The sequence below is a fragment of the Rhinolophus sinicus genome, linkage group LG05 (assembly GCF_036562045.2).
Source record: "Rhinolophus sinicus isolate RSC01 linkage group LG05, ASM3656204v1, whole genome shotgun sequence".
Taxonomy (NCBI): domain Eukaryota; kingdom Metazoa; phylum Chordata; class Mammalia; order Chiroptera; family Rhinolophidae; genus Rhinolophus; species Rhinolophus sinicus.
Window position 1 is genome coordinate 131,043,119 of NC_133755.1, and position 24,766 is coordinate 131,067,884.

The 24,766-nt window shown below is 34.9% G+C and overlaps 1 protein-coding gene across 3 annotated transcripts in view; it reads right to left on the reverse strand.

The window, feature by feature from the left end:
• Nucleotides 1-24,766, reverse strand: part of USP45 (ubiquitin specific peptidase 45) — a 66,230-nt gene that overhangs the window by 28,770 nt on the left and 12,694 nt on the right. For all 3 annotated transcript variants that reach the window (XM_074333330.1, XM_074333331.1, XM_019738879.2), the window contains exons 6-9: nucleotides 12,686-12,828; nucleotides 12,199-12,294; nucleotides 8,733-8,863; nucleotides 2,753-2,840 (exon numbers count right to left, since the gene is read on the reverse strand). In XM_074333330.1, the coding sequence (XP_074189431.1) occupies nucleotides 2,753-2,840; nucleotides 8,733-8,863; nucleotides 12,199-12,294; nucleotides 12,686-12,828 (458 nt within the window). The remainder of the gene's footprint in view (nucleotides 1-2,752; nucleotides 2,841-8,732; nucleotides 8,864-12,198; nucleotides 12,295-12,685; nucleotides 12,829-24,766) is intronic.

Sequence of the window (24,766 nt, forward strand, 5' to 3'; positions counted from 1 at the left end):
CTGAAGACCAAGCATTAAAACTAAACTCTAATAAGCAGTATTGTATAGAATTAGAAAGCTCATTGGTTTGCTAGTCAGAAATACTTAAATTTGGAATCTCCATTCTCAGTATCTGTTTCTAGATCTAAGATAATATCATCAAATATTAGCTCATGGGGGATTGTGCTAATGTCCCCAAAATTTAACTAATTATAAATCTCTTAATTGTTTTAAAACAAATTATAGCTAAAACATAATACAGTATTATCCTGTCAATATAACAGTTTATTCAAATTCTAACCTAGTCAAAATAACTGAATATCCCCAAGAAACTAGCCAGTATAACTTATTTAAGAGACTGTTTATTTTTTTCTTCCCAATTCAAATTCTCAATAGAAACTGTCCATTTAAAGGTTAAATTCTGACAACTTATTCAACAAACATTCACTGAACACCTACTACGTGCAAGGCACATGGGATATAGAGATAATACTATATCATTCCTTGAGGAATGTCAATATAATCTAAGGTGACAAAGATATAAATTTAAATAGAAGGTGTTAGTTAGAGTTCATAATCAAAATATACAAAAGTAGAGAGATAGCACAGAAAAGGAATTACACCTTCAAAAGTCAAATTTAAGTCAATAAACAGCCAATTAAGGATGGCATTGTAATATACAGTTGGCCCTTTGTATCTGCAAGTTCCATATCCATAGATTCAAACAACCTTGGATTGAAAATATTCGGAAAAAATGTTACACTGTTGCTCACGTGTACTATGTAATTAGGTCTGCAATGACTGCCTCTGTACTGAACATGTAGAGACTTCTTTTCTTGTCATCACTGCCTAAACAATACAGTATAACAACTATTTTCATAGCATTTACATTGTATTTGGTATTATAAGTAATCTCTAGAGACAATTTAAAGTATATGGGATGATTTGCATAGCTTATTGCAAATACTACGCCACTTTATATAAGGAACTTGAGCATCCAGATTTTGGCATCCTTGAGGGGTTCTAGAACCAATCCCCTGAGGATACTGAGGAAACACTGTGCACTGGCAACATGAGTGATTAACTCATTCTTTAAGATTATTTCCAAGACTATATTAGAACCCTAATAACTCTCTCTTCACTGAAAACTGGCCATTAGGAGAAAAGAAACAATATGATGTTACAATTCAAAGTAAGATTTAAAAAAAAAAAAGAGGAGGGGCCACTCTGCCTAGTAACATAGTAACACCTACTACAAGCAAATGAGCAACTCATTTTCACCTGGTTACTTTACTTCATATTAATATAAAAGAACCGCATTCACTTGAAGGGAAAACAGAATTTCACCTACTATTACAATTATGATTGACAGGGTGTGGGGACAGAGCCAGGAATGCAGTTTCCAGGCTCTTGGCCTCACGTGGAAAGGTGCTGGCTCGGGTAGTAAATGGCATCAACTGTGATTGGATGGCCATCAGCTGTGGCTAGTTGGCCGTCAGCTGTAACCAGTGAGCCATTGGCCACTAATATAACTGCTGCTAGCAGCAAATAGGGGCTAGCAAGATGGTGGCTGAGCTAGCAAGTGCGGATTGCAGTTAGCACGGCAGCGTGCAGTCAGCAAGGGGTTGGTTGGCAGAGAAGTGGACAGCAGGTTGTGGATCGTGTGGCTCCTGCTTCCTGTGTCTCCAACCCAGCCACCAGCAAGACTATAGTGGTATGGCTCCCCTATCTATGGCTCTGTGGGTGTTCCTTTTTGGCCTCACCACGTCCTGCATTCTTATGTGGGGAGCGGGAGCAGAGACCCCGCATGACACCCTGCATGACACAGGGGCTGTCCACAAGGCTATATTGAGAATTATGCTGAAATTGAATCCAGACTCAGAACTATTATGACTGATTTGCAATGTCTGCTGTGAGTAAGAAAGGGGGGAAATGGAGGATATGTACTGTGTATTTTGCTATCTTTAATATCTTGAATTTTCTGAGAAAAATTACATTGTATTTGCATAGGATACCAACAAAAAAGTTTAACTTAACTAATTGAATATTAAAGTCAACAAAGAGCAGAAAGAAAACCAACAAAATGCACCTAAGCCATCAAAAAAAGTCAACAAAAAGCCAATCAATTAAGGGACAGGGTTACAGTAAACACTGTTTAGGGAATCTATCCAGTCCATCAGCCATTCCTTCTTTTCTGAGAAACATTCCCTGATTTAGTGGCTGGGACCCCACTCGCCTGGCCACAAGCGACTGATCCCTGAGCGGATCTTTATCCAGCATGGGATGATGAAGTTTCTCTCTTGGGAATTGAGATCTGGGATTCCCAAACAGCCATTTTCATTTTTATATTCGTATGTAGAACTGCAGCATACAAACTATGCTGATCGTGTGCTACCATTCAGACAGAGAAGCAGAGAAACTACTCAGTCTGCAGAGAGATGAATAAAGAAAATCCACAGAGCCAGAGAAATAAGAATACTTTCTGGATTCCTGAGAATCTTCCTATATTCCCAGCTATAACCTCCTTCACCTGGATTCTTAGATCCCTTTTCTTTAAGCTAGTTTGAACTGATTTCTGTTATTAATAGCCAATGGGTTGTAAAAGGGCAAAAGACAATAATCCTAGGGTAGAGTCAAAAAAAAAAAAAAAAAAAAAAAGAAATAGAAAAATATCAAATTACTTCTTAACCATGCATTAAAGTTATGATAGACATTCCTTCAGTTTTGTACCCTCTTCTTAAGAGTTTATGTGACAAACATAAGGAAACCTTACTTTTGTTTCTTCTGTCCTCACTGCATCCAGCAGATAATGCAGAAGTTCCTGACTATCCTGTTGTTGAAAACTTTTAAATCGAGGGGCCCTATGATTTAAAAACAAAATAGGAAAGAAATAAGAACAATCGTTTCATCAACAATATATTACTATTATTTAAAATCACTTTTAAATAACCTATAGTCACAGATTCAATTTACTTTCTTTTTCTATTAAGTTGAAAGATAAAATGTGATTACTGGTCCAATTAAGATGAGATCTTAAGTGCACTGAGTACAACGTTGCTACCATTTATTAGGTAACTACCGTGTTTCCCCGAAAATAGGACCTAACCGGAAAATAAGCCCTAGCATGATTTTTCAGGATGACATCCTCTGAACATAAGCCCCAATGCGTCTTTGGGAACAAACCTTAATATAAGACCCGATCTTATTTTTGGGGAAACACAGTACCACATGCCAAGCACATTGTTAAGCTTTATATATATGAAGTCACATAATCCTCAAACAAGCTTGGGATGTACTATTTTCTCCCCCTTATATGTGAGGGCTCCAAGGGATCACTTAAATAATTTGCAAGGTCACACAGCAAGCAAAAAAAACCAAACAAACACCAAACAAACAAAAACAACAGTATTCAAACCCAAGCTACTGTGATCTATTATCTTCCTACCTTAAATAACCAAAAGAAAAGCAAATGATTATTTATATTAAAATAAAGATATAACCTGATGTCTCTGTGAATGTATTTAAGGATTTGACAGACTTCCTGTGTATTAAAGGATGAGGTGCTATTCATAGAGACATTAATACAGCAAATATTTAGGTTATTTCAGTAACTTTAAAAAGCAATATTCTCCAATGCTAAATGAACATTTTTGCCTTAAATGTAAACAAGTATTAAATTTAGAAACTGCTCTGATCTAAAATGAAGAATTTTGTTAACACAAAATTATAAGAATATCTTATGTAGTACAACACAAGTTTACAATTGTCTCACTATGGTATATTACAAAACATATACACAACAGTGCTGTGAAGAAATTCATAGTTAATATGAACTTCATTTTATACTCGACAAAACTGAAGAACAAGGTGAGTGCCACTGACATAAATCCAGGTGCTCTGATTCTTGAGTTCAGTACTTCAAGCATTATTCCTCATTATCTCACAATAACATTCATTCTGGTAATGCACTAATGTGAGGCCCTGATGCTAAAAATCTATCAGAACCAGTAGTGAATCTAGCCTGTAACAGGAATCATCATTTCAGTTACTCTTCATTTTTGCAAAGAAGTAGCAAACAGCAGGACGATGTTGAGAACACTTTCATTTACTCCCTTGCTGGGTTTCCCTTTCTGCATGTGGTGGTGTCCACCTCCTAAATCAGAGATGAGGACAGAAACCAAGACAGACACAGATTCCAATCCTATTTGAGCCTCACAGGCTAGAATCCATGAAAGGCAGAAATTGTGCTGCAGGTATCAAGAAAGGTGAGTGGAGTGGAAGAAGACGGGAGGAGGAAGCAGGAGAATACTTCAGAGATCCTCACCAGCCAGGTGGTATGTAAGAAGAGACAGTCTATGGCTTTCAGAGCAGAACCACAGGAGGGATTTCGGTCCTGAACAACGAAAATCGGTCCACCATGTCTGCCTACACCATCATCTCAACCGTGCACAAAGCACTTATTGCCTTCTAAACCACGGAAGAAAATTGAATAAACCTAAATTTCTTTCTTTCCTCCTTTATCCAGGACTGGGGGAAAAAAATTGCATGACTTACGAAATCTTTAATGGAGCCTATGCGAGCTACCAATAGCAAAAGAGATCTTCAAGCTTAAAGAATAAAAAGAAAAAAATCACCAAACGTATGAAAAGATTCGCCCTATTCAAAATAAAGGAAACACTATACATTCACAGGAAATGTGCCTAGTAAAAGTGTTGCTGTGGAAAAGAGGAGGAAACTTTTAAAAACCTCAAATTGTAAGAGAAAAATGTACTCATATGCACACTCATTTGGAACAAGAGAGAATTTGTGGAGATGTCTTCCGGGTGAAGATGAATCAGTCCATTCATAATCCAGAAACTCTCTCCACTCCAAACATAAATATAAAAAGAGAAAACAAACAAACAAAAAAAGTTTCAGTGGATTCAATACAGAAAAAAAAAATTCCACAGAGCAAAATAGAACACAAAATAATAGAGAAAATAATAGACTTGATAGGCTGTGGGCCCAAAAAAGCTCAGCTCCGAGGGATAAAGAAAACTGAAAGCACTTCACCTCAGAAAGGGACAGAGCGAGGCTCATTGTTTAAGTGTGGGTTGGTTTTCCCAAGAGCCTGAAAGGAAGCCTTTAGGCAAATATTGCCTAAAGCTACTACAGAACACAGCACAGGGACCTGCAGCTGAGCCAAGCCTTCCATAAACTCCTCTCACATCCCTAAAACTGTAAACCATTAAGAGACCTGGATCTCCAGGGCCAGCCTATAGGGCAGGGGTGAAGCTATCTTAAAATTTAAAATGTTTAGGCAGTTAGGAGAGGGATATCAGAAAGGGGGGCAATAGGGAGGAAGGGAAGGTGAGGGGAGTGGCCGGGAAATAAGAAGGGTTAGAGAAAATGGGGGAAAGCAAAGATGGATGAGAACAAACAAACAACGAAATCTACTCCCAAAGGAGCCTACAAACCAATATTACAAAATACATTTTAAAAAGTCTAATGTTAAAAAATCAACAACTGGGGGTGGCCAGCTAGCTCAGTTGGTTAAAGCGCGGTGCTCTTAACCGCAAGGTTGCTGGTTCGATCCCCACATGGGCCACTGTGAGCTGTGCCCTCCACAGCTAGACTGAAACAACTACTTGACTTGGAGCTGATGGGTCCTGGAAAAACACACTTAAAATAAATAAAAGTTTTAAAAAAACAACTGAAATGAATTTACTCCAAACAAATTTAATAGAACTGTCCCAAAGATGTTACAATAAATATGTTGAAAATGTCTAAAAATATAAAGGCATAACTACCAATTAAAGCCTAGATATTAAGAAAATTTGGAAAAACTTAAATAAGAACATGTAGATACTGATAAGATAGTCAATTAAAAATATTAGAAATAAAAAATAAAACCACAGATGTAGAAATACAAAAGACAGGACAAATGTTAAACTACACAGTTGAGGGGGGAATTAGTAAATTAGAATATTGAAGAACATACCAAAATATACTATAGTACACTGTACTCTCATTTTATCTTCAGAATTTGGTTGCACTCCTTAAGGTACATGACACACCACAGAATATTCTTAAGGTAAATCTAAAAAGTACGTGCAGGATTTGCAGGCTGAAAACCACAAAACTTTGATGAGAAAAATCAAAGGGCTAAATAACTGAAAAGGTATGTCATACTCATGTATTGGAAGACTTACATTAAGATGTCAGTTCTCTCCAAATTGATCTACATATTCAATGCAATCCCAATTGACAAACTAATTCTAAACTTCATATAAAAAAGCAAAGGACCTAGGTAGAATCGTTCAAGAAAAAAAGAAGAAAGCTCAAGGACTCACACTATCCAATTCCAAGACTTACTATGAGTAAGTAATCAAGACAGTGCAATAGTGGGGTAAGGATAGATCAATGTAAGAGAACAGAGTCCAAAAGTAGACCCAACAAATATGACTTAAATCTTCACCTTTTTTAAAAGGTGAGGACTGTCTGTATATATTTCTTATTATATCACAATATCATAATTTTTATTTACTGAATGAACAAATGAATAAATTATTGGCTCTACTTGGTTGCTGAGAAGACTGATCCAAAGTCTTCAGTGAATGGAGAAACAGTCCAGGAAGTCCGTTACCATGTCAGGAAAGGGTAGAAAATAATATAACAATAAAATGGGAAGACATATGTCTCAAAATGTGGCAGTTTTATTCAAGGGTGGAGCAGTAATTACAATGTAAGATTAATAGTCATAAGAATGAACCTAAACTATTTAATTGTAGTTATTTTATTAGGGCATGGGATGATATATTTTAGAAAAATTTACATAAAATTATTAAAGTTATTTAAGGTTTAAAGTTCACTTGATTTTTTAAAAATCGCTTTGGTAATATGTGTCTCTTTTTAAAGTAAAAAGCAAAAGAAAATGCAATTTTTCAATGTTTTCAAATGTTTGACCCAGTAATTCTATTTATCCTACAGATGTACTTTCACAAGTGCAATAAGATGTATATACACACACATATATACATATATATACATATGTAAAATCAATGTACCATATGGAAGATGTACAAAATATATTAAACAAAACAAGCAAGTGGCAGACAATTTCTATGTATGTCTGTATATGCATAATCACTTTTAAAAAGTGAAAAACAGGTAATACTAGTTTGAATTTTTATCCATGAGCACCTACTATTTTAAAAATTTCATAAATCTTGGGGGCGGCTGGTTTGCTCAGTGGTTAGAGCGCGGTGCTCGTAACACCAACTTTGCTGGTTCGATTCTCACCTGGGCCAGTGAGCTGCGCCCTCCCCCACCCCCACAACTAGACTGAAAACGACTTGACATGGAGCTGATGGGTCCTGGAAAAACACACTGTTCCCCAATAAAAATTAAAAGAAAAAAATTTTTATAAATCTTTACAAAACCAGAAAAAAATGATACAACATTGTTTCTGGTAGAGTCAAAAACAAATTCCTGAAGGACATAATATCCTAAAAACTTTAACTTTATGAAGCACCATGTATCTGACACTTTTCAGGGATTTTTTTGTTCTTCAGATTTTGAAACAACAGCATTTGCCAAGCAAACAAAACATACAATAAACCCTCTATATTTAGCGTTACATTTAAAATACCATGGCATATCATGCTAAGTGAAATAAGCCAATCACAGAAAAACAAATACTGCATGATTCCATTTATATGAGGAATGTAAAACAGTCCAAGCCATAGAACCAAAGAGTGGTGGTTACCAGGGGCTGGAGTGAGGAGGAAACGAGGAGTTGCTAATCAACAGGTATAAAGCTTTAGTCAAGCAAGATGAATAAGCTCTAGAGATGTGCTATAAAACATTGTACTTATAGTCAACAATAATATATTGTACACTTAAAAATTTTTTAAGAGGATGAAGCTCATGTTATGTTCGTTGTACAAAAAAATTTTTAAAAAGAAATTAACACTAGTACAACACTATGAGATAAAATATAATAAAACACAATACCATGGCACAGATAACAAGCTTAAATTATAATTTTAAAGATTGTAGATTTACAAAAATGCAACTTCATATTTAGAGAATTTTGTTTCTACATATTTTAGTTTATCGTGAACTGGACTAGTTTATGAGCTTCAAGATAAAGTCCATTTTTAATACAGTATATGCTGTATAGGATTCTAGCAAGTAGTGACACAAAGATCCCAATTTTCTAGATGAAGGAATAAATGAATACATTAAAGTGAAATCAGAACTTTTATGGTATATGTTTATTTCCAGCCACACAAGGATTCTGTTTTTAAACATACTGTAAGTTCTTGAGAAATTCACTTAAACTCTATTTGCCTCAAAGCTTATCTTTTAAAATAAAAAACTAAGTGAGACGATACATTATAGCACCTTTTAGATTGTATAATTCCATAATTTTCTTACTTTATGGTATTTATCATGGGCTTCTGAGTCAGGACACAGCTCTATTTGAATCCTGGCTTTGTCACTATGAAATGAAGTAAGCTACTCAACCTCTATGAGTCTCAGTTTCCTTATCTATAAAACGGGGATAAGTAATCACTTCTTCAGAGTATTGTGAGATATAATTTACATAAAGCACAGAGCTGCAACTAAACAAATGCTAATTCTGTCTCTTGGTAGTCTAGGCAATAACAGCAATTTATAGTAAGAATGAAATTACTCACATTAAATAACAAATACAAAAGTATTTTGTAACTCGTGATAATTTATATTAAGAATGTACATGCACCCACTTCTGACAAAGCTGATTGAAAAGAACTTTAGGAGAAAGCGGTCCTTTTTCAGTTTCCTTCATGCTGTGAAGAAACAGGAACAAGGCTGAAGTCAATGGTCCAGGGCTCGCAAGTTCCACCACTAATGGATCCTTTAAAAACATGATCAACTCTATGTCAGAAATACATATTATTTAAAATCTAAGAGTCATATTTTGTTTCAATGATGACAAGTAAATTGCCTCAACTGTATTAAAAAACTTTATTTCCTCATATATAAAATGAATATACAAAAATGGAATTCAATGCCTTATCTTGAAAAACACATGTATTCTCATGTCCTATGCCCTCTACATACTAAAACTATTAGCTTAAGAATGAAATCACTAATTTAGTTGTAACTGTCCCTTAATGTGCTCTGCTAAAAGTGAAACCATTCATCTCCTTGATATTTGTACATCTTCACAAATAATCACAAATTGTATTATCAGCAAAACTCCATACCCTTTCTTCCCCAAAATATTTTACTATTAAATAACGAATGAGAAATTACATCACAAAATTGGTATACCACCTGCCTCTTTTAAAGGAGAGAGACATAAAGCTTGACAAAAGCAGATAAAATTGTGTAAAGGATCAAAACACTTCATTCTAGAATTTTTTTCCCCAACAAGTTTAATTTTCTAAAACGTTTTTGCCAGTAATCCCCTCACTTACGGGTAATGAATAAAAAGCACATCCCAAATATAATCCTTAAAACATTATAGAATGTTATCTTCTACAACAAACTATCGAATATGTTGTCTCATTCATGTATTTAGGAAATACATGTTACAGATGTATTTTATACCAACTAGCCTTAAAAATCCACCCCTGGCTAAAAGCACAGAAAGGACAGCTTCTGAATATCAAAAAGTGCTTTCTGCCATGTTAAGTAAATTGAAAGTTACTTCGAGGGTCAAAAGTTAAAGGCAGTTTCAAACTTCAAGCAGTAAGGTGTAGTATCTGCTACTCCCAAATCAAGCATTTTTAGACAAAGTAAAAAACTTTTAGAATTAAGTGAGTAAATAATCTTAGTTTTTAAAAGTACACTTAAACTTTGAAAACAAAAGTTAAGTTTGGTGGTGAGAATGCAATATGGATGAATCTCACAAACATGCTGACGGGAAGAAGCCAAATACAAAAGAGTACATATTGTATGATTTTACTTATACACAGTATTAAAACAGGCAGAACGAATCTGTCCTGTTAGAAACCAGATTAGGGGCTATGCTTGTGTGGTAGGGAGGTAGTAAGAGGATGGCAACCTGAAGGGGGCTTCCAGCTGCTGAGAATGTTCTGTTTCATGAGAAAAGTATTGGTTAGTTTCAGTTCAGTGGGTTCACTTTGTGAAAGCCATCATCTATACAATCATGCTATACACTTCTCTGTATGAATACTTTTTCAAAAGCAAGCCCATTGCTGATATGCATACAAATATTAACAAGTTGAATCCAGCAACATACAAGAATAATAATACATCATAAGTAAGTGGGGTTTGTCCTGGGAATAGAAGATAGGCTTGAAAATCAATCAATATAATTTGCCACATTAACAGATAATAAAGAAACACCATAAGATAATCTCAATAGATGCAGGAAAAGCATTTGACAAAATTCAATATCCACTCATGATGAAACACTCAGAAAACTAGGAATAGAAGGAAATGTCCTCAATCTTGCAAAGAACACCTATGAAAAACCTATAGTTAACTTCATTCTTAATAATAGTGAAAGACTATTTTTCACCCTAATTTGGGGATTAAAGCAAGGATGTCTACTCTCATGACTTCTGTTCAACATATTACTGGTGGTTCAAGCCAGTAAAAGGCATAATAATATGCCTTTGACAATAAGGTAAGGAAAAGAAACAAAAGGCACACAGATTACAAAAGACAAAGTAAAACTGGTGATTGAAAGAGTAGTGGATCTACATTGATAGTCCCACAGCTTAGGTCAACCATACATCCTAAAAACCTGATTGCAGATTTCCCTCTTAAAATGACACAAACCTAAGTGATCAGCTATAATATCTAATTGCCATATATATTAATCTTGAAACACAGCTCTATATGTGAAATACCGAAACTTAACATCCAATCACATTTCATAAGAAATTTCTTCAAATGACTAAGCATTAACTTCCATTTGGTAAAACAGTCTTCACTATCTCACTACACTTTAGAAGAGGGCATTGGGACCTACCATAAAAATTTTAAGTAGCTGAACAGGCAATGCATTTACAGTCTGCCTTTTCAACCAAAAAAATGCAATATTATCTTTCAAGACTTTCTCCTTGGAAGAAAAATCTAAGATTACTACACTGGGTTAAGAATTTTTAGAACTCTTCTTTCTTAAATGTTTTCAAAAGCCAGATCATGAGCTATACATATACTCTTTCACACACACACACACACACACACACACACACACACACAGACCCCAATTTATAACTAAAATCATTATTACTAGTGTCAACGCCCTCCAGCCAAAGACCACCAGGAACACACCTGCAGTTGAACAAGGTGGGTTTATCACTTGTTGCATTGAGCGAGAACACCCACTATGGGGAACCATGGGGTCTCAATAAGCGGGTATTCGAAAGAACCAATATATGATTTGGGCTTTAGTTGGGCCATTTAGGGGACAATTTAAGGAAGTAGTGAGGTCTGCTCTCGCTTGGATGCGGTCAGAAAGTTCGGGTAGTTCTATGATCGAGTATCTCATTAAATCTTATCTTTGGTTGGGGTTGAAGGGAAACTAGAATGAGGATAAAGCCAGTAAAGATTTAGCACTCACTCATTTTGGTAGAGAAAGGGTGTTTGGGGGTTTTCTAAGTGATAGAGTAACCTCGTTTTTGTGTTTAGATAAAATTATGAAGTGGTCTTGCTTTGCCTCATTTTATTAGTCTTAGAGTAACCTAGCTTGAGGTTCATATTCTGTGAAATTGTTTGAATAACATGGCCTAATTGTGGGTGCCAGGCTAGCTTCTGAATGTCACAGGCTGCTTTTACCCCTATTACCTTAAAACCCCACAATCAGACTAGGCTTCAGAAAACCTTTAGCTGCTCTCTATTAAAATTAAATCTACCTTTAAAAAACAATGATGCTATATGTAAGCAAATGTCACCAGTAACTACAAAACAGGAATCCTAGACATTGTGCTCAACAAAAGTCAAACCCCTTTTGTTTTTTCTAGTATGTCTGTGACATATTTGTCAATCTTAATACTTTTGTATTTTTTGACCCACATGTTTGAAACATATATTAAAGTTATGATTTTAGAAGCTCTAAATCTGATTGTTTACCTTCACAAATGCTTTTGAATTATTTTTTTCAAATACTCTATTATGTCAGTTGATAGTTTTGAGAAATAGGAAAGATAGATTTCGGCAACGTCAGTATCTCATATCAAAAAGAGCTCTTATCCAGATAGTTATACTTCTTACCAGCTGAGAGTCTGAGGAAGGAAAAATCTTGAGTTTTGTGCCATTTTCTTTGATCTCATTCATCAGTTCAATAAGAATGTAAGACTGTGCCAAGTTCTAAAAGAAAACAAAAGTAAACTCTTCTGATTCAGTTATAATATGCCTTTGATTTTATGGAATAAATTACTCTCTCAAAGTTTCAAATATTATCTTGCATAGCAAAATACTTTTTTAAGTTTTAAGAATTTAATTGAATATATTTTATATTTAATAAACGTCACTGTTACTGATAGAACCACGGTAAAATACAGAGCCGTGGTAAACTTTTAGAAGCAATGTGGAAAAAGCAGGTATACATATGTGTATGACAACGGCTAAAGATAGCCTAAAACAAACAAACCAGAAACTTCTAGATGAACATTTAACAGTCATTTGACAGTCTACACGGGTACAAATATAAATAAACTAAAATAACTTACATTTTACAAAGCTTTCTGATGGCTCTTACCTGCATGACAGCATTAAAAAAGCAAGTATTTCCTAAATTAGTAATTCCTTTTACAGATGTTACACTGCTGCCTTTTCTTCCCTTCTTTTTTTCACCTGTTTCACATTTTTCTTCACAAAGTTTTATGATTCTAGAAAATGCGCCTAAGTTAGAGAAAACATAACTGATATCAGATGTAAAATGAAATATGTATCATTTGACATATTTTAAATATATTACTTAAAATTAAATAAGACATATTTTCTGAAATCAATGTTCCTAAAGGGCAAGAACACGAACACAAATAAATGTCTTGGATTTTGTTTTATTGCTAAAGCAATTCATTTTAATTCATTTTAATATACGTATGTGTATCTCACACCACATTGCAAAATAAATTCCAAATGAAATTAAAAAATTAAATATAAAAGAGTAAAGTTAAAAAAGAAGTAGAAAGTATGGAGAATATAATTAATAATGTTGTAAATACGATGTAAGATGTCAGATGGGTATTGGAATTATTGGGGGAATCACTTCATAGATTATATAAATACCTAACCACTGTGCTATACACCTGAAACTAATATAACATTGAATGTCAACTATAAATATATATGTATATGTATATATGAGGTGTGATCAAAAGATACAGTTTGTTTAAATAAAAAAAAATTTTATTACAGCAAAAGACACATTGCCATTAATTCCCCTCAAAATACTCCCCCTTGCTTCGAACACACTTATCCTATCGTTCTTGCCACTTTCTGAAGCAATTCTGGAAGTCCTCTTTCATGGGTGTCTTTAGTGGCGCTGTTATGGCTGCCCCGATGTCCTGAATTGATTCAAAACATTTACCTTTCATGGTCATTTGGCTTTGGGGAAGAGCCAGAAGTTGCATGGTGCCAGATACGGTGAATAAGGCGGATGAGGACACACCATAATGGTTTTATTTGACAGAAATTGCTGTACCAGATGTGATGCATGACAGGGAGCCCTTTCCATTGTGATCAACAAATACGGTGAATGCTGCTGCCGAGTGCCATCCAATGGAAAGGCAGGGGTCTTCAATACAGGAAGTGGCATGTGGAACCTTAGTAACAGTGTGTGACAAGTTTCAACTTGTTTGGTGCAGTCGGGTGTGAGCTACACTTGAGAGAAGGTGTGATTTAAATTTTGCCGTAAATCATCCTCCATCATGACAACACTCCATGTTACACATCGCTTCTGGTACAGCGATTTCTGTCAAAAACATCCTCATCCACCTTATTCACCGGATCTGGCACCATGTGACTTCTGGCTCTTCCTCAAAGTCAAAATGAATCAGGATATTGAGACAGCCAGGACAGCGCAAATAAAGACACTCACAAAAGAGGACTTTCTGAACTGCTTCAGAAAGTTGCAAGAACAATGGGATGTGTTCGAAGAGAGGGGGAGTATTTTGAGGGGAATTGATGGCAATGTGTCTTTTACTGTAACAAAATTTTTAAAATGTAAACATTCACCTCATATACATACATGTAATATGTATGTGTGTGTGTGTATGGTCAGGGGATGTAAAGTACAGCATAGGGAATATACTCAATGGTATTGTAATAGCTATGTATGATGTCAAGGCAATAGCACACTTGATGGGGTTATCACTTTATAAAGGGTGTAAATCTCTAATCACTATGTTGTTTTGTACACCTGAAACTAATAATAAAACTAAATTAAAAAAAAAAAAAAACAGAAGTAGAAAACACCCAGATGTTGGTTTCTAAATACCATTCCCTACTAAAAGGAATGAAGACTCCTTGAAGAAAAGGCTGATTCTTAACGTGGGGCAGCAAACAGGCAAAACGAGCCTATAACATTTTTGTCGTGCCAGAAAATAAGGACATGCTCAAAAAAAGTGTTGAGTATGTCAAAATACACAGACACCATTTTAAATAGGTTCCCACTGGTCCAATCTGGGACAATTTGAGTATCAAAATAAAGAAGTGCACTAACAGATGATAATGAGTCTGAATTGATAATAGATTTTAAAATGTAGATAAAAGGGAGAAAACTCTTCCTTAGAAGAGAATGCCAACTAATAAACAGAAGAAATAATGAAATTAGAAAATCATATAGTGGCAATTTTTTTTTGTATTGTTCTTGCAACTTTTCTGTAAGTTTGACATTGTCAAATACAGTTAAAAAATTAACAGAATTATAATATAAAAAGTAAAATACCTAAGTGTATAGTACATAAGTATATGTTTTGGAATTACCAACTTGCAAAATTAATGCAGATTTTGCAACTATAGTATTATTTCATCAATAAGAAATAATATGAAAATAATAATATGAAAATGAAGAACAATTCCTAACATTTATAAACTGACATGATTGATTGACATGACTGATTATATCCATTTAACAGCAGATTACTTTCTGAATCATTATAATTTGAAGTTTGACAGGAAATTCCCAAATTCTCAAATCTTTTGGTTTTAACTAAATGTTCTTTTAAATTCCTTTCAACCCTCAGATTTTATAGTTCTTTACAATTATATGTTTTAGTCATCTAATACTGACAGGCTGCCTTGTATTGCTAATTAACTTTTAAATGTTTGGGTGTCTGTCCCTCCAATCAGGTTGATGGAGACCAGGGAATGTCTCTTATGACTGCTCTTTCTTCCATAGGGGTTGGGGAGAACATATATAATAAAAATTCAAAATAAATGAAAACCTACAAGATTAAAGAGCAAATACAGTAGACGTGTAGTCCTCTATGTCTCTGATGAGTTCTTAAGGGAAATAAGTTAAGACACCGCTCCCCACCCCTTCCCACTCTTTACAACAGCATTAAGGGAGATGATAAGGGTTGGGGGCCATAGCCCTACACTCAGGACAGGAGCAAAAAAGTAAGACCGTAAAGAGAAACTTTAAACTTGGTCCTGGTAGACAGATGTCACACACATCCTATTGGTTCAAATAAGGCTTGGCTTGGCACCTTTGACTTTTGTCACCCTCCTACCCCCCCCCCCCAATAAAAAGGCATCTAGTTATGGGGCTCCAATATCAATCAAATGGGATTATTAACACATTTTCTCGTAAGTTTTCATAAGGATTAAATGAGCTATTTGTAAAGTACACGGTACGGTAAGCACTATGTACATAGGTTTGTGAAAAACAGCCCAGGGAACATCCCCAAATTATTTGGGCCAAAATTTGTATTTTCATGAGTGGTCTTTCATGTTCATTGCTTATTGCAAAAGTGATTTCACTTTTTTTCTTCTCTTTAATCATTCCTGTACTTCCTGAGTTTTTTTCCTAAAATTTATCTCTCGTTTCTGAATGGATTTTCTGAATGCTTTTTATTTTGCCTTTTATATCGGCTTTTCTCAACATCTTAACATCTCATTGAGAAAAATGAATTGGTGGTTTCTAAGATGTTTCTATCATTAAGTAAATCTATTTCACGGAAAAGATTTTTCTTTCAAGTCTTATGTTTTTCTCTTACCTTGTGATACAATATTTTTTTTCATAAATCCTCTTACTTGTTTTCCCCTTTATTCCTGTTTGCTTATTCTTTAAACACTATTGGTTGTTATTGGATGTCTGATGTCCAGATATTGAAGAGCTGTTTTTATCTCCCAACCCAGAATTCCAAGTTAACACAGGACAGAACTAGCAAGATAGATCTCTTTTCCTGTCCTGCAGATATCACAGTAAGTGATAAAATTAAACCCCATACTAGAGCTTGGGGGCAAGGGCTAGTACAGTTAATGAAGAAGGTCACTGAAAGGCAGAGGCCAGGAATGGAGCAGTCCACCTCTTCATTAGATCTGAGATTCCAACTGGAGGCTAGAATCAGCAGGTGCCAGGCTCTCATTAAAGTCATTGCCACTAGCTGGTTTCATAGTGATTTTTAAGAGATTTAGGATGAAAGAGTAATTAAATCCAAGCATTACTCCATCTTTTGAGGCAAGATTGCTACTCTGATTTTACATTTACAAAACTCAGTCTCCAACAGGTTAAGTGATTTGCCCACAGTCATAATGGTAATCTTCTGATGATAAATCCATTGTCATTTTGCCACCTAATTTCTCTTTTGTGATTTATGTACAATGACAAGAATTATAAAAGATAGTAGAGCAAGATTCTTACAGATTTAGGTATGTGCAACCCTGAACAAATATGACTCCTCAAACGTATTTCTTTTCACTAACATTCTTAATAAATTCTGCCATATTTTTTAGCTTATTAACATGAAAACTGAGTGGTTGGGGGAACTAAACTATATAGATTATATTAATTACATATAAATATATAACATACATTTACTATTCACTTGGGGAAATACTTTCAGAAATTATATTTTAATCTTATCAGAACAAATAGCATTTTTAAAACTGTAACATGCAAATGATTAATCTATCTGTGTACCGCATCTACCCATCAGTTTTCAAAACATCTGGGATAGCATCCTAAAGTAAACAATGTTCAAAAGACCATCTGGACAAAACTGCAGGCAAAGAAAAAAGCATAAACATATGGAAAAACAGATTTTACCCTTCCCCTCAGCAGTAAGGGACGACAAATGTTGAGCCTAGACATAGCCACGCTTCACTGTGCGATGCTTTTCAGCACCACCTGGCTCTCCATGCAGAGCCACCAAATACGGACAGCACTGCCAGAAAGAACATATATCCAGGGGGCAATGGCAATAAAAATAGTTTACTTCATGGTTAAATAGCCACTTCACACAAGTGGCAAGGATCTGTGTGTTGACTTTTACATGTAAGGCTATTATCAGAATATATTCAAAATTAATTATGCTATTGGATTTGAATAATAAATAGATCAGATAATTGAACTAGAAAACAAAATGACATTTTCTAAGAGCTATTTAAATTTGTTTCATTTAAAGTACAAGTTTTTCGTTTTACTAAACAGCATGTTTATAATATGCAACAATTCAAATTCAGTTAATTTATCAAATGTCCATTGTGTGCCAGGTACTATATGAACCACTATCTACATTTACACTTAATTGCTTATGATTTATAGAATACAAGGTATCGATACATAGTGACAACACAGAGACATTAATTCTTAAATTCATGATATTTTAGTGAAACTTTTATAAACTAAATATACATGTACATTTGCTCACTAAGAAACTGTCAGCTGAGAGTTTACGATTCTAGCTTAAAAGCAGGATGTCTGAGAATCAGTCTCTCAATTATTTGACATGTAAACAGGTACGTGCATTTTAATGAAAAGCAATTTATTACTTCTATTGAAAAATGATTACTGATCATTACGACACAGCCTTCTCAATCTGGCAGTGATTTTAGATCATATTCACTCAAGAACTCTTCCTTTACAAACACAGAACCAAATGCAGTAAGGACTGAACTTCAAGATGTTTTTTAAGTATGATATAAGTAAAAGGACAAAGCTGCTATAGCAATAACAAAAAACACAAATTATACAAAATTTTGATCATCATGTGTTTTATTCTCAAGTTTTACATGAACCTATGAAATGCCTATAATTAGAAAGAATAATCACAGAATTTCAGGGTTAGAAGGTTATTTTATTCAAAGGAATTTACTCTATCTCACCTTACTTGTCTCCTTTATATTACCTATACTGTCATCAGATATTGCACTTTTTTAATAAAGTAGCATAGACCCTAGAATATAAAGAACGTTGAGAGAAAACTTTAGGCATTCTAGATAAAATTTTTAAAGTTCTTTTATATCTCTGTAATTTACCTTTAAGCCTATACTCTGAGTACCCAAAGAGCTGCTGGTTAACTGAGTAACTTGATAGGTTTTGTACATACCTCAGGTCTTGCAAGACAGAAAACTGGCTGAAGCACCAGCAAAGCCAAAAAAAAAAAAAAAAAAAATTTGATGGACCTGGCAACCATGACATTATAAGCGTTATTACCCAAAAAACCCTAAAAACTATAAACAAAGTTAAATATGGAAAAGTGGGTATCCTTGTCAACTATACCCTTTGTATAATCTTTCTGGAACACAGTTTAACAACTGTATCAAAATTTAAGACAGGCTTATAAATTTCTGGCCAGAAATACCAGAAAATTTAACCTTACAGAAATAAAGGAGCATGTACACAGAGATGCAGTTTTGCTTATTATGGGAGAAAACTGAAAACAACCAATAGTGGATTTGTTGCCAAGTAATATTAAATTCTCTTTTCTCAAAGGTATAAATATTTGTGAATTGCCCTGGTTAAATCAGAAGGGGAACACTGGTGCTTCCCGAGTTTTCCACAGGCATGAGGAAAGTAAACTTATTTGGCAGTTTGCTTATTTAAAGAGTTTGAGAGCATTTTCTCCACTGATAATTGTCCCCATTGCAGATAGATAATGAAATCGAGGCACACAGCTAGTCAGTCATAGACAGTAGATTCAAACCCAGGTAGTGTGGCTTCAGAAACTACACACTTAACCATTATGATCTACTATCTGTCTGTATAATAATGGTTGGTAAGGTTAATAAGTGTGATCATTTAAGACACTAATGAAATGCTACTGGTGATACGGAGGAAAAGGCCACTATTCTTAAGCAAAGAAGGATGTAATCAATTACTGGATGTCTTTGGTATATGAATTTACAGTTTTGTTAAAGTTTGTATCAGCCCTTCTCAAAACGTTCCTCAAAAGAATTAAGCCCGTCATGCCCTAGGCACCCACTATACACAGTTAACTTCTCCCTATGTTTCAGAAGGGTACTAGATAGTGCCATTTTTGGGTGAAGTGAGAAAATAGTCCCTCACTCAAATAATTTTCTGTGTTCTGTAGTTCAGATGAGGAACCCCTGATTTAAATTCCTACAGGTAACAGTAAGTTGTTTTTTAAACAGCCAACATCTTTTTGTCCCTAACCCTTTTTATACAGGGAAATAACTACTTTTAGTACTTATTTTTGAAAATGCAAATTTTTTAGATGTATGACTGTCACTTTAGAGAAAATGTATTACTTCTCAAAAAAAGGTTACAGTGTTGTTACATTTAAATTGTTACTGTAAAAGGGCATATTATTTATCTTCAGATACACTGTTTCAGATCCCAAACCATTTACTTTATTTCAAAAAAAAATTCAGCAACCTTTACTTAATACTATTAAACCTCTAGAAGAATAGAAATCATGTCTTTTTACATCAAAAGTATAAGCTTAATGAATTTATCAGAATATTTTATGCTCTCTTTAAGCTCTTTGAAAATGGCATTCCAGCAGTATTAGAATTATAGGCCAAATTTATTGTTTTAGAGAAAAATGTGGGATTGTCAATCATCCATGCAGTTCACAAAAAGTAAGGCAATATTTAACGATATTATTTCACCAGGAATTCCTGTATTCTATAAGTATCTGTAGAATACTTACATAACATTTATGAGACAATGAAAGTGAGCCTTTCATAGAATATCCACCTACTTTTTTAACAATACATATTTCTGGGTGGGTCTCACAAGAAAGTTTTCTTTCTCTTTTTCAATTTCGTTTTATATATGACCTTTTCATTATATGAGGATTTTGTTTGTTTTTAGTTTTCTGGTATATGTTTGAGGGGGAGGTGTGGAAGCTGTTGTTTTTTGTTTTGTTTTTTAAAGCAGATCCTAGCATCAGATGTGACATCTACACAGCTGTAAGCATTCTTCTGGGAACCTGCACTGGGCTTCCATCAACTGCTTAATGCAACTGCCTAAGCCAGTCATGCAGTATTAATATAATTTGCCCATTTCTGCAGCTGAAAAGAAGTTTAATCTTTAAAAAGGAAAATGTTGCTGCCCCACTACTCCTCTACCTTGGAACCAAATAATAATTACCTCACCTGTTTGTTCTCAAAATTCCAATAACTCCTACTTAACTATTAGCCTTAGAAACCTTTATTTGATCATATAATAAACTGATACTGCCACATGGGTGGGCAGGTATACATACAGAGGCATTCCTATCTATCTCCATACTACAGTCAAGAGATTTTTCTAAAATACAAAACTGATCATCCACTTCGCCACTTAAAATGAGTGGTTGCTCACTGCCTGCAGGATAAACTCTAAACTTACAAGGCCCTTTAATATCTGTTCCCACTTACCTCTAGTCTCACCTCTCACCATTCCCCAGCGCCATAAAACTCAACCTTGCAGCTCTATAAAATTTCCTGAATGTAGCAACAGCTCATCAATAAGCTATTTTCTCTTCCCAGCCGATTTCCAGACATCTTCCAGATCTTGGCTTAGAAGATTCTTCGTCTTTAAATAAAATGTTCCTCACTCCTCCAGTGTAGGTGAGATACTACTCCAAAGAGTTCTCATAGTCCCCTGTACTCGCTCCATCACAGCACCATTTAAACAAGCAACTATAATTGTGATTTGTCAATATCCTCTACTGAACCAAAAGATCAATAATGGCAGGAACTGAGAAATAGATCTGTGTCATTCACTACTGTATGTCCAATATACCACAGTGTCTGGCACAAGGTAGAAATGCAAATATATTAAAAGACTGAATGAATACACAAAACAATTTTGATATTAATATTCAGGGATTTTTTGGTAAAAATGTAAAGCTTATCTACTTCCTCAGTTAAAACTGGTTACATGCTAGTTCAGCTCAATTCAGCAAGTATTTACTGCTTAGCCACATAGGAATCAAAAATAATATAAGTCAGGGTACAGTCCTCAAGGAACATAGAGTTTTATAAATGAGACACAAACACATGAAAGCTAAACACCACAAAACCAGGTGTTATTAGATTCTAAGGTATGCTTAATATAAGAAAAGAGAGAAATGATTGGGAAAGTGTCCTTGAGTAGGATTTGAGCAGAGCCTTAGGGCAAGTAAGGCCGAAGACAGAAAATATAAAGACAGAAATGTGCCAGTTCAGCAGTTCTGAAAGTGAATCTGAAGACACCCTTCTGAAAACATCATCCTCCTTTTGGGGTCCTCAAGGTCAAAAGTATTTTATAGTAAGTCTAAGATGTTATTTGCTTTCTTTTTTACATTTATTCATTGTCAATTATACAAGTTTTCCAGATCACATACAACATGCCATGTGATATCACAACAGACTGAACGCAGAAGTAGCTATGAGAATCCAGTTATTGTCTATTAAGCCAGATATTAAAGAGACTGTAAAAACATAAAATCATGCCACTTAAGTTTGTATTATTGTAAAAACATAAAACCATGCCACTTAAGTATGTATTGAGAATCCAGTTGTCTATTAAGCCAGACATTAAAGAGATTGTAAAAACATAAAACCATGCCACTCAAGTTTGTATTATTTTGAAAAATAGTTATCATTCCTAAAAATGTTATTTGTGTTAACATGTCATGAAATTATTGCTATTTTTCAGTGAATATTGTAATTTTTTTAGTTTTAATTTCCAATGTAAGTATTGATATACATATATAACCTACCTAACCAAAGCTCTTTAAGTCCTCAATAATTTTTTAAGAGTCTAAATGGCTACTAATCCAAAAGTTGAGATCACTGAGCTAGTTGTTTTTAAGAGACAGATGGGGCACCAGCCTGGATTCTGTGCGTAGAGCAGCTGAATTAGATGTATTAGACAGGAAATTAGCTGTGGCATTGCATAACTTAAAAACATGTTTAAGGTGTAGGCTCAGGCTTTCCTCTTAGTAAAGTTAGTTTTACTTAGTGAAAAATATAAAAAAGAATCTTTTAAAATCATTCTTATTCTCCCTCCTAAATACAATACATAGTTTTGTATTTTTTTTGAATTAGTATATAAACATTTTTACATTTCTACAGTCTTTACAATTATGTAAAACAGCTGCATAATCATATCCAACATTCTCACAAACCTCAATAGCAAGTTTCTTATTTGATTTTTAAAGTATTTTATAAAAATATACTAAACCCTCATGCAAGAAAGAATGTGGCAAATTCCTACCCACAAAAACTGACTTCTAGAATGCCAAGGGATCTTAATTTAAATCAAACTTGCCTGACACATCCTGTAGCTTGAGACACAAAGACAACCACATTTTGCCCTAGAACTTCTGGAAACCTTGAATTCAGAACTACGTCTCTCCCTAGCTTTGAAAGCTCCACACACTCTCCAACTCCCTGAAGAGCCTGTTTCCCACTATTCCAGGTGCTACCCATGATTCCCTACACACCACTGAAGCTTACACTGGTCCTTCTCACCACCTGAAATGACTTCTCCTCTCATTTTGACCTATCCCAATTCCATCCTTTAAGGGTCAGCTTGAAAGCCAGCTCATCCTAGATTCCTTCTGAATTCCTCTAAACATTACGTTCTTCTTTGAATATCTAAATGACTCTGTTTGGACATCTCTCAAAATACAAATTCGATTCTCCTTCCATTACTTTTTTATTTCCCACCTTCTTTTAGATCTTAAACTTCTTTAGGGCAGGAACTCTTATCAAACTTTAGTCCCTGAAGCACCATGGGAGGAGAAAGGGGAAAAGTGTGGAGGAAAATGAGGCTCAGACAAACTGTAATCCACCCCGGGTCACATACCTAGTGACTGAAACAGTCAAATTTGAACGCCAGACCCCCCTGACTCAAAGCCCACGTTCTTTCTCCCACACTACTCCATGCTCCCAGCCTTACATTGTTTATGACAATATTCAAGAAATCTGTAAAACTGAATGGAGTCGAACTGGCTTTCTTCTTAACCTCAAAGAATCTCTAAGGCAAAAACTCCAGAGAAAATAATTTTAATAATTGTACTTTTGCCACCCTTGGCATCATATCCCTACATATTTTTTTATTATGGCCAACAAAACAAATTTAATGTACAGTTTGCAGGAGACAGCCCTGAGGCCAACATCTATCTCCTCCTGAAATATCAAATGTCAATCACCACTGTATTTTCCTGATTCTTCAGTCGAGCATAATTGGAGCTATGACGGGTATGCCTGGGACAGGGTAAGATTTCAGTAAATGCTTGTTGAATAAATAAATGAATGAGTGATGAAACTAATATTTCTTCTAATGTCCAAGAAACTGACTTTACCTCCTCTAGTTCCTGCTCCAATTTCTTCACCATTACTGTCTCAAAACAATAGTTAACAAAAACAACTATATATTGAGCTATAGAAAATATAGCTGACAATGATATTTTTATATAATTTTTTGGTTTCTGATGCCAATTACTAAGCAGTTCAATTCTGCTCCAAATGCGTTTCAAAATTATCATGCCCACTCATTCCCATTCACCCAGTTAATCAAAATCCTGAGCTTTGTACTTGATGCCTCCCACTCTCTCACTCAGTACATCTTTTCTTAGGAGACTGCTTTTTTTTTAATTAGTTTCAGGTGTACAAAACAACATAACAATTAGACATTTACACCCCTCACAAATAATCCCAACAAGTCTACTACCCCTCTGACACTGTACACAGCTGTTACAACACCATTGACTCTATTCCCTATGCTGTACTTTATATTCCATGACTATATAAATATACATTTAATTATAGTTGGTATTCAATTTTATTTTATATTAAGTTTCAGATGTACAGCGCAGTGGTTAGGCATTTATATAATCTATGATCTCCCCATAAGTCCAGGACCCATGTGACACCATACATACTCTTTACAACACTATTGATTATATTCCCCAAACTATTTCACATCCCCGTTCCTCACTCATTACATATTAATGTACCCCACCTTCCCCTGGTGTCTCTGCTAGTTGCTCACCTGCCCTACCACAATAATGGTCTTCTTAATGATCTCCCCACCTCCACTCTTAACCCCCAACAGTCCACTCCCCACATAGCAATCAGAGTCATCTTGTTTTAAAAAAGATGAAATAATGGTTACTGCCCTGCTTACAACACTGATAGTGTCCATTACAGTTCCAATAAAATAAAAATTATTTACAAGAACTCCTTAAAGTATTCTCCATGACCTGCCCACCCGCCTCTTAACTTCATGTCATCTACTCTCTCCCAGCAAACCACACTCCAGCCATGTTGGCCTTTCTTGACACTGTGACCGCTAGATTATGATCTGTCATTGCAATCTGTTCCTTTCCTTTAAAGCACTTACCAAAAGTTATTATATATTTACTTTTTTTTTGTCTGTCTCCCTCAC